General features: G+C 38.7%; 2 protein-coding genes across 3 annotated transcripts; both read right to left on the bottom strand.

The window, feature by feature from the left end:
• LOC104755239 lies at positions 1,755-5,055 on the bottom strand. 2 transcript variants are annotated; one of them, XM_010477588.2, is made up of 2 exons: positions 4,742-5,055; positions 1,755-4,089 (listed from the first exon to the last, which is right to left on the bottom strand). In XM_010477588.2, exon 2 carries the CDS (start codon positions 3,996-3,998, stop codon positions 1,953-1,955), a length of 2,046 nt encoding a protein of 681 aa, XP_010475890.1. In that variant the 5' UTR covers positions 3,999-4,089; positions 4,742-5,055; the 3' UTR covers positions 1,755-1,952. The 2 variants fall into 2 exon arrangements, with proteins under 2 accessions (XP_010475890.1, XP_010475891.1); XM_010477589.2 differs by having other exon boundaries at positions 4,745-5,055.
• Positions 5,353-12,824, bottom strand: LOC109124468 (dynamin-2A-like). The gene is made up of 22 exons (XM_010477587.2): positions 12,362-12,824; positions 12,002-12,052; positions 11,774-11,894; positions 11,590-11,682; positions 11,227-11,288; positions 10,942-11,059; positions 10,457-10,793; positions 9,646-9,793; positions 9,220-9,321; positions 9,015-9,134; positions 8,635-8,718; positions 8,424-8,551; positions 8,236-8,320; positions 7,980-8,118; positions 7,694-7,770; positions 7,537-7,593; positions 7,123-7,267; positions 6,895-7,034; positions 6,434-6,547; positions 6,277-6,344; positions 6,020-6,192; positions 5,353-5,869 (listed from the first exon to the last, which is right to left on the bottom strand). The coding sequence occupies exons 1-22, from the start codon at positions 12,500-12,502 to the stop codon at positions 5,625-5,627; spliced, it is 2,748 nt and encodes a 915-aa protein (XP_010475889.1). The 5' UTR covers positions 12,503-12,824; the 3' UTR covers positions 5,353-5,624.

Here is a 13,403-nt window from a genome sequence, read left to right as displayed (position 1 = left end):
AGCAGATCAAGATAGTTCGAGAGTTTGGATCAATCGCAGGAAGCCTCGCCATGTGCTGCCTAACCTGCTCAAGATAAGCCAAACTAGGACCGATCCCTTTCATAACAGTACACATACGCCCAAGAGCTGCCACTTTTAAGCACTTGCACCGGTACAGTGAATCACCATACTTGATTAGCTTCACATAATCCGAGGCGATTTGGCTGATCTTATTCCTAACGGTATTAAGCTGACCAAGAGCGAGCTTGTAGTGATCTTTATCGTAAAGGACATGAAGAAGATCGTCAAAGAAGGGGTGAATCTCCTTGAGGCGAGGAAACTCGTCGATAATGGCAGAGAGCTTCTCGTTGAAGTTTGATTGTGTGAACTTCACTTTCATCATGTAGAAGCTACGGAGTTTGCTGATCTTGTCACCCTTGTGAACGATAGTTTTTGTCTGCCGCTGAGTGCGGGAAAGAACGATATCAACAAACTGTTTTCCATCTGGCACAACTGTTATCTTCTTGAAATTATACTTCACCATTGTTTTTGCTTATCTAATCTGCACAAGATTGATCATACGAATTAACTAGGGCAATGAGTGATCAAAACAGAACAACAAGTAGAGATCATGATGGTATGCTATATAATAGGAACAACATCTAGGGTGCCGTGCATAACTATATAACAGGAACATTTTAGGCTTATCAATCTCTCTACTCAATCCGCAAAGACCAACCTTGGAAAATGAGGAAAAGAGAGAGCTCACCTTACTAAGAGGAGACGACGGTGAAGTAGTCTAAGAGAGAGACAGAGAACGCTAATGTCTGTGCCCTAATTTGTCGCAGACAAGTAAATTAGGGTTAGAAGAGTATCTCTCTTTCCCAAGTTCCGTGAAAATGAAAAATAACGCCTCCAGCTTCAAAAATATTGCAAGAACATCTATTAAAATTCAATTAAAACACCAAATTTTCTAAAAATTATCATTTAAATCTGGTGTTTTACAAATTAAAAGGTTTAATGCTGGAAAAAAAGGTTTAATAAATAAAAAGAAATTGTATGTTGCTCATTTATTCATTTGGTTAGATTTCGAGGACCATTCCGATGCTATTTTGACTAATTTCAGGCTTTAAGAATTAATATTAAAAAAATTAACTTGGTTTGCATTTGCAACTACTACAATATGTGATGACTAGTTTATCAATAAACCCCCCAAAATTGTGTGATTACGTAAACTAGCCCTGGAGAAATTCTCTCAAGGCTAAAGCCTTAAACAATTGATGTAGTTCGATATCAACTTGAGTGTTATGGATTAGGGAGCTTCTTCAGCAGAAAGATTAGAAATAACCCTTGGTTTTGAGGCTTGATTCATTTGTTTGTGACCAGAAATTTCAACCCAGGTACTACCTAGTACCTTCTTAGGTTCATGTACTTGAGTTTTAGATGTAAGTAACTGTCACATATATGACAATTAAGCAGTTGCCTTTTGCTGAGACACTCTCCTTTTGTCCCAAAATGACATGTCAAAGAGACAAAGATGATGTCTTTACAACTTCAGAGTCTAAATTTTAAGAGAGGCGAAACAAACAACACAGTTAAATGTTGAAAAGTAATCACAAGACTTCATCTGGCAAAATACAATCCCACAGCGTTGGCAAAATGTATTAATAAACCAAACTGAAGTCACCTTCATTCGATCACCTTGTTTTAAGGGAAGTGAAAGTCAAAACTCAAAACAAACCCCTCTTATAATAAACTGGACCACAAGGGTGATAAAACTATTCCAAGTCATATATATATAGGGGAGGAGCAGTCGAAGAAAATATAGTTAGTTCCACAGACAAAATATTCTTTCAGGTCATGTAAGTATGCTGTACCTAAGATTAGATAGATACATATGTTTCCATGAAAGACAAAAGGAACTTTACCAAAAAACTAAGAATGTAATGAAGGGATCACTACAAACTATCAATCTAAGGAGTTGCAGCCGGGTCTAGTTCCAGACAACCTTCTGGTGCGTTATCAGCTTCTTTCCCTGTAAGAATGTAATGAGGCACCTGATGGGAGAATCTCAACATTTCTTCCTTTTGAATCTCCCTCACATCGTTTCCATCTGTGCTTCTACGGAAAACTGCCCTGAATCCTTCAGCTTTGAGTAAGAGAGTCACGGTTACACTTTGTTTGTCTTCTATATAGTCATCAAGAACTTCCACCATCTCATACTTGTGTTTAACTTCATCAGGGGTATTCTTGTCCCACTCAGGAGACCAATTTCGATACAATGCCCAAACTTGTCCCTTTTTGGGAAGGATATGAAGGAATCCTCTTGCACCTTTGGCGAAATCAACTTTGTGAGAAAAGGCGTTTAGTGTATCTGTAAATTCATGTCTCCCTGACCTAAATTCCCCACATGTTTTAGCAAAACCAGCACCCATCCAGTCTATGGGACCAAATTCACTGGTGCCTTTGGAATTGAGCCAGCTGATTTTCATCTTAAAGGGATTCAAAGAAATCACCTTATGGATGCGGGCATAAAACCGTGGCATTCCGTCGTCATCATCATAGGCAGCCCAAATCTGGTCGTCTTTGAAAGAACTTTCAGATCGGTCTAGATCAAAGTTGTGAAAGTCTGAATCCGGAACAATGATTGTCTTCACTTCATCATCCTTCTCTTCATCTGAAGCATGGGGAGTTTCATCAACTGGCTTTTCAACCTCATTTGCATTGCCACTCATCTTGCTCGTTGCCTTCATACTTTTCTTCTCCCCATCAGTTTCCCTCACCTTTGCTTTCATTTCAGAGATCATCTTCGGCAGTCTCTTAAAAATTTCTGTCTGGCCTCTTTCCATAAGAGCTTTGGTTATATCACAAGGTAACAACATTCCTTGTACATGAGTATGTCGAGAGCCTACGGTGTTGGGCGTTTCAGTATATCCATTGCCAACATTCCTTGCACCTGTCTGATTACCTGCCAATTGACCTCGCATTTGGTTATCGTCTGTCTTCAGCTTCTTGAAATTCCTCAGATCAGAGTTCGTGAATCCTCTAGCAGCATCCCTTTCTCGCGACTCCCCAAGCTCTCTCTTCAGTTGTGCTTGCTGAACTACATTTGCAGCTTGATTTGTAGCATTTCGGCTGTTAGAACCAGCCATTCTTGTTAAAGAATCCCACTGAAAATTATAGTTAACAGATGGTGCAGGCTCTCTCTTAGAAGAAGGAGGACCATATGAATTTTTGTTTGACGCTTGATTTTTGGAACTCCTGTGCTGTTGGTTAGATGAGAGGTTGACTGGCGGCTTCGGAACAAATGAAGGCGGAGTTATCTCTTGTGCAACAAAACCATGAGTACAGTTGGGACAGAGCAAGGTCTGGTTAAGATAAACCCTTAGATACTCATACTGCGTGTTGCAGTTGCCGCACTTTGTCCAAAAGGTACTACTCTGGTTGGGCATCGAAGGAACAAAAGCAGGCGGCGAACCCACACGGGATCTATCCATACGGGCAGCGGGCTTAGATCTGGCCCTGGCATTCGGAACTACATGCTCCCTTACATTATGAGTCCCGTTAGAAGTTGGCTGGAATGGTGGAATCACGCTCTGTGTTGTTGAGAATCGTTGAGCTTCTTTGCCCCTCCTTATGTTATATTCTAATCTCTTCGTCGGGTCAGACAGTTGAGTCCAAGCTTGTGAAAGCAGGTCAAACGCACCTTCAGCGCCGTTGCACTTGGTTTTATCCGGATGGAGCATAAGAACTAATTTCCGGTATTGTTTTTTGACTGCATCATCATTAGCAAAGGGATTCACACCAAGGATACCATACCAATCAGCATCTCCGTAGATATTTTTCTCTCCAGAGATATAAACATCGATAGCCGCCAATAAATGTTTCAGACCATCCAGCTCTGGAAACAAGTTTTGAGCCTTGTTAGCGAACTTTTTTGCCCCATTGTAGTCCTTCTCTGTAATCTTCCTCTCAGCAATATCCATTGCCCTTTTCGCTTCATCCTTGTTGCATTCCATGTCCTCGAGAGTTGCTCCGTTCCAAACTACAATCCTCTGGAAACTTTTTTGAATAGAGGATCTTCAACAGAATCCTCAGAATGTTTCGCACCTGTCTCAATGGAAAATGAAAGGAGCAAAGAAAGCGATTAGATTCAGAGGAATGTATACAGATCATGTTTAGGTGACCCTGATATGCTTCCACACGGATTCATTAAAAACATGAGGAGTTGAAAGGAGTAGAGTGAAAATGATAGATTTGTTTCAAAACAGATACACAAGGCTCATAAAAGAGAGATCTTGAGAATCTATCAACCTAATGTAATCAAACATCATAACAACAGGTTAGATCCAGATTTTAAATGAAGAGTCCTCAAAATCTATAACAACATTGAAACAGTGATGAAGAACCAAAAACTCAAATCAAAGCCACAAAAAAAAAAAAAAAAAAAAAAAANTATGATCACAGATTCCTCAAACTCTAATAAGAAAAAAACCTAACCTGAACCACAATTCACCAACGCACAATCAGAATTCACAAAAAAATTTCCCAGTACCATTTGCATCTCTTAACAACTCGCGAACAACAAAAGAAAAACCCTAAAATCATAGATTACTTCCTCGAGCAAAGTCGATCAAAAAAAAAAAAAAAATTCACAAAATCCAAATCGGTTCAAAAGAAATTGAAACATACAGACGTCAAAATCCACAAAACCAGAAAGAGAAAGAGAGCGGGAGAGAGAGAGATTGAAAATGAAAATCACCACAAGTGAAGCTTGAGATGGAACTTGGAGAACTCCAACGGCCGCAGCAGCACCTGAGCGGGGCTTATATATGAATCTCTCAACTTAAAATTCCGTTGAACTTCGAGATCCACAGAAACAAAGACAATGAAGAAATGGGAGAGCGAGCCCACCGTCGTACTAAGAGGAGAGAATGAGAGGAAATTGAGAGACGGTGAAGGAGTTTAAGAGAGAGATAATAAGAAAATTAGGGTTAGAAGAGTATCCTTTTCCCAAGTTTCGTGAATTTTTTGAAGAACAAACATCTACTTAACACAACAACACCAATTGTTCTGGAAAAATATATCTCATTGGTCACATTACAAAATAAAAAAAAAAAGATATTGTTTGTTTTGCACATTTGGTTCGACCGTTCGAGGGCTGATCCGATGCCGTTTCAACTAATTTCAGAATTTGTTTTGGTTTTGTTGTTTTGACCAAAGCATTTGCAACTATGTACCGTATATGATGACTATTATCAATAAACAACCCAAAAGGTTTGTGTTTTTGTAAACAACAATGGTTCGATTAATTACCCAAACGGTTCAAGATTCATCCTGAGAATCTCAAATACAAAATCATAGGGTGCTAAATAAAAATAAATGGATGCCCAAAAAAAAGTTGATAAATGAAGAAAACAAAAATTCAAACATGACATTGGACTCATGAGAGACTAGACTCTTTTAGCTGCCAACATATATGTGTGTGTGATAATATGAATATCTATCTACAACGAAGACAAAAACAGTAGTACAATCATCCAATCACTTTCTTAAACTAAGAAAAATATATGAGTGAGTAACTTAGTCCCGGAAAACGGGACTCAATGCGCTTCCGGTTTTTCTTTTCCTTTTCTCTTCAGGTTCTAATACCTGTAAGTTGAACCCGTCGGCGGTGGTGCTGGTGGCAACCTATTGGGGGTGGTGCGGCGGTTGCTACCAGAGCCTGGTGATGCTGCATCTCCATTCTGCGCAGGGTCACTGTAGCGACGGCTGTGACCACCGGAACCGTACCTTGACGATGAGTCTGAGGGTCCATTAGCAGCGGCGTTGAAAGCATTCATCCAGTCGTCCCCTGAAGAACCACCACCACTTGTTCTTGGGCTACTTTCTGTGGGTCAAGTGATACCGCAACAAAAATATATATTTAAACCCAAGTTTCATTGAAACATCTTTCAGATATTTTCTAAGCAACTGAATCCAAAACCGTAAACAGGAATGGGAACCCCTATGAAGAACTGTTATGGGAGGATAAATTTACCAGTGCTACCATTGTCGGAATAACTTGAAGCAGCCGCTGCTCGGTTGTCGTGAATGCTAAGCTGCCTAGTGAGCTTAGAAAGAAGAGAGGATTGTTTCTGGTAACGGTCTCTTCGTCTTTTGACATTTTGATCCTCTTGAATCAATGACTCAATTCTTTCATTGCCTATTGCACTAGAGATCAAATACAGGAGAGCACAAATAAGCACACCAGAACTTGAATAAAATTAGGCACAGGGAAGGAAAAATATATTGAACCTTATAGAACTGTATAGTTGATTCAGCATGTCTTCCTTTGATTTCTCCACTTGACAAAGAACAACAGCCTGTTCATGGTGAATTTACATTGCTTACTAGCATGACCAAGGAATCTCTGTCAAAGAAATTTTCGAACTTTAGAATAAGAATAGTTCACCTTTGGAACATTGGCTGCTAGGCTGTTAAGAACAGCTTCAACATAACCCCGTACTTCTTGGGACATCCACCGGAGTTCCTCTTCTGGATCGATGGGTTTCCTAACCATCTTATCCTGAAAAACATATGTAACAGAATACGACCAATAAATACCTTAAATGCCAAACATAACTTCTCAGAAGTTTAAGAGAAGAAGTATCATCATGCCTACCCATAAACTGACCCTTCTACAGCAGAATTGTTTCAATAGTAAAAAAAATCGACAAATGTTCACTAAAAACCTACTAAATAACTTTTATTTTTGCACTTTCAACAATTTCAACTCTTCTTGAGTAAAGTTTGTAACTTTCTTCATAGTGATATTGGTATTGCGTAAGACTAGTGAACGTATCTAGCATGTATTTAAGATAGAGGAAATGTAAGATGAAGATTAATCATAAAAGCTGGCCATGAGTGACTCACAAGTGAACCTTCTGAAAGACTCTGTCTCATGGAGACACTCCCCACTTGGCCTCCACGAGCCTGGATAACCTTTTGCAACTTATTAATCCACTCGTTTTTATCGACTACACTCTCAGCCTTAAGCACAAGAGCATTGTGAGCTGCAACATAATAGTTTGAGGAAAAGCTCATAAAAGTGCGTATAGAAGATTAAGAAGTTCGAATTCTTATAATGATTGATTTATGTACCTTTTAGTACAGTCTTGTAGGGAACCTTGCAGGTTATTTTAAATACAAGGCCTGGTCCTTTTAAATCAGGTCCATTTGCCTTCTTGTCCTTCGAGCTCTTTGACTTTTCTACTTCGTCCTCAGGAATTTCTTCAATAGTGCATTCCTGAGTGGATTAATAAAGTTTATGAAAAAGTACAGTTAGATAGATGGAAAAAATGTTATTTATATAGTCAGCCAAATTTTCTCATCGATAATAACAGTACTGTTAAAACATTGAAGCATAAGCTTTACAATACACAAGTCTATGTTACTTTCCGTGCGAGAAAATAACAAGGTGTATTTGGACCATTATTCTTCTCGATTTGTTTTTAATGTCTTCTCTAATTATACTTCACCTTAGGGAGAAAATAAAGCATACGAAGAGAATGATACCTCCAAAGTTATAGTGCCCCGGAAGTTTCTTTCTTCTTGTTTTTTGGTATAGCCAAGCTAGAAAAGGTAAACGGTAAAGCCAGTTATTAATCATAGTGCTTTCTCTTTTTGCATATGTGGATCAACACCTGAAGGATATATGTTTTAAAATGCTAACCTTTCCAGTTTTCTCATTCAGAACAAACCATCGCCTACTCCATCCATTTGTTTTTGCACTTTTCTTCATTAAGTACCCTAGATGAAAAGAGTAATTATTTGTTATCTACCTTGGAAATTAGTTTTATCAAATTAAAGAAAAAGACATGAAGAAATCATGCACTTGGACTAAGAGAAAGGGTTTGCAGCAATAAATCACGTAACGTAAGGAAAGTAAATCGGGAGCAAAAATGCAAAATGAAATTTTTTAAACAGCAATTGGGTAAACTTATACTATGATAACAAACCTGCTGTTATCTCCCCCTCAGGTCCAGCAGTTTTCAAACCAGAGACCTCCGGCGTCTCTTTATCTTGCGGACTTAGTTTGTCTTTCAATGATTTTAAGGTACCACCAGCTGTTGGTCCATCTGGCTGAGGACTAGTAGCCTGATAAACATGCAGGTATGACAATTTCTACATTAAATACTTTCATGTAAAATAACGTAAATGATTGAAAAGCATTTTCCACTACACGGATCCAAATTAACTAGAATTTAGACAGACCCTGCTTAAAAGGGACTGCTCTGCATCTTGTCCCTTCTTAGAAGATCGTCCTTTCAGCTCTTCCTCGCGACGTTGTCTTTCCATTCTGATGCAGTCAATACAGCATTGTCAGAAAAAGAAAATTGATTTTCAGTCATGTACCATTAGGAAAACAAACTAAAAATGAAAAGCAAGGTAAGCCAAAATACCTCCTTTGAACAAGACGGATAAAATGTTGAGGTGGTACAAAAGCGCGTTCCATATCAACCAGTGCAACGACCATTTTCTTGGCTTCGTTTTTGAAACCATCAAGTGCTGCACTTGCTATAGCTACAACCTGGTTGATGAATAGTTAGAAAGGAACAGCTATTATCGAAATGATAAAATGCTACTGAATAAAGCACCCAAATTCATTGTTACCTCTCGCTTGAAAGGAGGATACCTCCCGAGTCCAGGTGTAGCATTTGCAGATGCTGAAACTATGTCAACAAGAACTCGGTGAACCTAATCAAAAGTTATAACCATGTTAGCAAAATAGAGAAATAAGACAGAAGGGAAACCTGGATGCATGATTTTTAGAGTAGAAACAAAAAAACGTAGCTGAATCTACAGTAAGCTATCCTAAGACTAATATAAACCAGTTAACTGCACTAGAACCAGAGTAAACTTGACAAACTCACAACAACAGTCCGAGGAATTAAGTGTCAAAGTGAGACGAGCCATGACCAATTCACAATGCAGTAAATCTCTAAAATTCAATCCTACTGCATGCACCTAGGAAAACATTTAAATAAGCAAACCTCATCAACACAAAGACGTGCCGGGTCTTTAGCCAACTCAAGGACGATTTTTATCAACGATCTCAACCCTTTCTCTGGAGATATAAGGTAAGGTTGATAACCATCGGCCTCCAAAACAACCTGAAAAATTCAAACATCATTCTGACAAGTCCAGTCTCAAAACTTGTCTCGTGCAGAAAATTGTAGGAAGAAAGCAGACACCCACCCTTTTAACATTGTTCAAGTCAAAATGTCTATCCAATGGAAGCTGCTTGATACGGTTGGGGAAATTTCCTTCAAAACTTGCAACAACTTTCCAACCACTTCCCTAAACAAAAAAAAAAAAGGAGGAAATGTTTCAAAAAACAGTCATTCAGCTCAAAAGGGACTCCAGCTCATAAACTGAAAACAAACAAGTACAAAAACTGTATTTCAAACTCTAAGTGGGCTTTATACACATACCATAAACCTCCACTATCAGATTCACGAGAATCCTAACAATATAATGTGATCTAACCACACGTAGGTTAGCAAGAGACTTTCCACTACACTAGCACAAAATCTGAAATGGCTGATTACTAATATAGGTCACCCTCACAATATTCTTGAATTTTCGACTAAATCTAGTTCACTTATGTAAGAAAGTACTTACTTCACCACCAGCCACGTGGAGAAGAAATTTGTCTTCAAACTCACGGCAAAGCTCCAAAGCTATAGCCCTTGTACCTTCAGCACTGTTAACTAGTTGTTCACCAAGCCTCGCTAGCTCATCCTGCACTATTTGAGACTTACCCTGGAGCCTGTATAAAGAATTTTAAATTCATATATATTCAAATAACCTATGTCATTGTAAAAATTATGAAGAAAATAAATATGTTGCGAGAAGCAATACCCGGACAAGATACTGGGAAGCCTGAGCTTCATTCTGCTACGAATCTGGCTTGCAAGGGTGTCAACCAAGGCAATTCTGCCAAGCTTACTTTGTGGAGCCCCAGTCAAAATGGACTTAAGACTTTCACTCTCAGCGCGCCAAGCAGTTTCTAAAGAGTTCTCCCCACTTCCAGACTGTGCTGACGCAATTGAAACGGATTGGCCAATGATAGCTACCCATGGAATGTCAGTTGTTTTTGGAGGTCCTTGATTTGAAAGAAGAGCCTGAACAGCTGCAAGGGCTTTCGAGTTCTCTGCTGCCTGGTCAATTTTTCCGATAATGCCTATCGTCCTAGTACCTATATGTAGGGAGGAGTGAAGACAGCTAATGAGTATTTTAAGCAAAGTGAAGTGATAATAGGCTGGTAAATCAACAGTTATTATTTATTAGGTATAAAATAGTAAACAAAATAAGATAAGACAGATCGGAAATACTGATGTACTCACTCTCTGGANTAAATTCATATATATTCAAATAACCTATGTCATTGTAAAAATTATGAAGAAAATAAATATGTTGCGAGAAGCAATACCCGGACAAGATACTGGGAAGCCTGAGCTTCATTCTGCTACGAATCTGGCTTGCAAGGGTGTCAACCAAGGCAATTCTGCCAAGCTTACTTTGTGGAGCCCCAGTCAAAATGGACTTAAGACTTTCACTCTCAGCGCGCCAAGCAGTTTCTAAAGAGTTCTCCCCACTTCCAGACTGTGCTGACGCAATTGAAACGGATTGGCCAATGATAGCTACCCATGGAATGTCAGTTGTTTTTGGAGGTCCTTGATTTGAAAGAAGAGCCTGAACAGCTGCAAGGGCTTTCGAGTTCTCTGCTGCCTGGTCAATTTTTCCGATAATGCCTATCGTCCTAGTACCTATATGTAGGGAGGAGTGAAGACAGCTAATGAGTATTTTAAGCAAAGTGAAGTGATAATAGGCTGGTAAATCAACAGTTATTATTTATTAGGTATAAAATAGTAAGCAAAATAAGATAAGACAGATCGGAAATACTGATGTACTCACTCTCTGGATCATACTCTTTTGCAATCTTCAGGGCTTTGGATGATGAAATTTCAGATGCCTGGCTAGCAGGCACTATAACCAGCAGTATGGCGTCATTGTGTTGCACGTACTCGGCAATCTTGCAAGGAGATCGAAGAAACAAACGACAATTTCAGAAGGACAAACATGATAATGAATCTTTGTTAGCACTTCAGTAGGAAATCTGATAAAAATAGTAGAAAGCTTATGTTTTCTTGTCAGGTAAATTAAGGTATGACAAAGGCATTAAGTAGTTCCAAGGCTCACCATTGACTCGTCCACAATTCTCTGGTCCAGTCCAGGCAGATCAACTAATTTCAATGGTGGAGCTGAAATGTAAAGGGTAAATGCACTATGTTATGATAATCAAAGAAAATTTCAAACAAAATCCAGGTCATGTCATCATTCATGTTCAAAAGAGTAGTATTTATTTTAAAGCTCCGTAAGATATATAATCTGATACCCACCAACTTAAATCTACAAGCTCTAAACCAGTATACTAAATTGAATATAGAGGTGGCAAGTTATTACAGCTAACCAGTTCACTGATATCAAACACATATTCATCTGCCCAACTTAGGTTAGCTACGGATGTGCTACTTATGCTTGTGAAAATAAAACGAAATTTACCTGTGCTGGTACGAAGTTTTAAGTTTATTTCATCACGATTCTTCCCCGATGCCCCTTTGCTAAGTCTATCTTGTAGAGAATGTCTTAGAGCACCTGCAATACACCCATGTAGAAAACAATGTTGATAATATGGGAGCATTGGTACCGTTGGTAAATTGCATATGTTTCATAGAGGGAGACTTACTTGCAGAAACTTGTTGAGATTTACTGTCGATTTGCAAGATAATAGCCTTGCTGCTTAAAGAACTCTCCCTGCTCAATTCAATTATTATAGGAGCCCGAGTAGCACCATTCTCACCCGTCGGCTGTTCATAACAAGTGTAGTAGGAACAACAGAAGTGGTCAGTATCATTTTAAGGTATGAGCCAATAATAACCATACGAAAATCCCATAGATTCGATGGACAACTTACCAGTACTGGATGCCCAATTAAACTGTTTAACACTGCTGACTTTCCAGCTCCCTGGTTCAATATGCAAAACAAAAGAGATAAGTTACATATATCAAACTAACATCTCCGGCTAGTTTCACCTGCACCAGTTCCTCCCGGATTGTGATCTCATGTAACCATATATATCCACTAAATTAAGAAACAAGCTCCTTGCATTAATATGTCCTAGCAAAGCTCTAGATTCCAGGAATAATCGATTTAAACAAAAAAACCTAATCTAGATCCGAAAGATCCACGAAATCGCATCGAACATCTAACACTCGAAGACAGCATAAGAACCAACCAAATCGAGGAGCAGAGAGCAGAGAGCGATGAACTAACCACATTCCCAAGCGCTACGACGTTGAGGAAAGTGGAAGGACGCTTGGAAGAAGAGGTCTCGTCGGGATCTTCATCGGCGAGCAGAGACGCCGCCTGTTTCATCGAATCTGAGAGCTGAGATAACTCATCGATCGCCTCCATCGCGACTTACAAAAGCCCTCGGCGAATCGAGATCGAGTAACCGATTCAAAGTAAGAGATCTGGAAGGAAGAAGGAAGCCACTCGATTAGATCTGACCAGAACCGAAACTGGCGGCGTATTTTTCCCCGGCGAGAAGAGGGCCGGTATAAGGAATCCGGTCCGCGACGGTGTTGAGCTAAGATTTTTCGTCAAGGGAAAGCAGAAATGAAAGAAGACGAGGTCATAAAGAGGACATAATAAGGAATCACAGAGAAACTGAGACACAAGATTCAAATTTCAAAAAGAGTTACAAAAATCATATCTTTTTCTAGAACTTAAAAAAAAAAAAAAATAAATAACATTTATCGAACTCAAGTGCTTCATCTTTTTTCTTACTTTTAAAAAAAAAAATTCCAACAAATGTGATGTTGATACAAATCCTTAATTTTAATACTTCAGTATTACCAATTTCGTTGATATTGACCAATATTTATGTGCCAAAGATATATAAGGCCCAATATATATTTGTTTTGCAAACAACAACAAAAATCTTCATCACAAAAATCATTAGGCAAAACAAAAAAAACTTTTGTTGTTGTTATCATCAAACATCTCCTTGTCCATGTTAACAACGTAATTTTTTGAACTCAATTTGTGATTTTTTTTGTGTGTGCTAAATCTCATATTCCATTTGTGAGAAGTGTCATCTATCATACCTTCCAACATCTTAGGACTAGTTTGGCAATGTTGACAATTCTTTGTGATGTGTATTGTATTGTCAAAGAAAAAGAAACATTGAACATAATAATATTCAAACAATATTTCCAAGCTAGCTATATAAGAAATTTCTAGGCACACGTCTTATCGATACAAATTTTGAAATATCATTATTGTAGTAGGGATGATGATGGGTTTTAGTTCT

This window comes from Camelina sativa, chromosome 17 (genome assembly GCF_000633955.1).
Source record: "Camelina sativa cultivar DH55 chromosome 17, Cs, whole genome shotgun sequence".
NCBI lineage: Eukaryota > Viridiplantae > Streptophyta > Magnoliopsida > Brassicales > Brassicaceae > Camelina > Camelina sativa.
The sequence above is the reverse complement of the archived record's forward strand: the minus strand, read 5'-3'. Positions and strand labels throughout refer to the sequence as shown.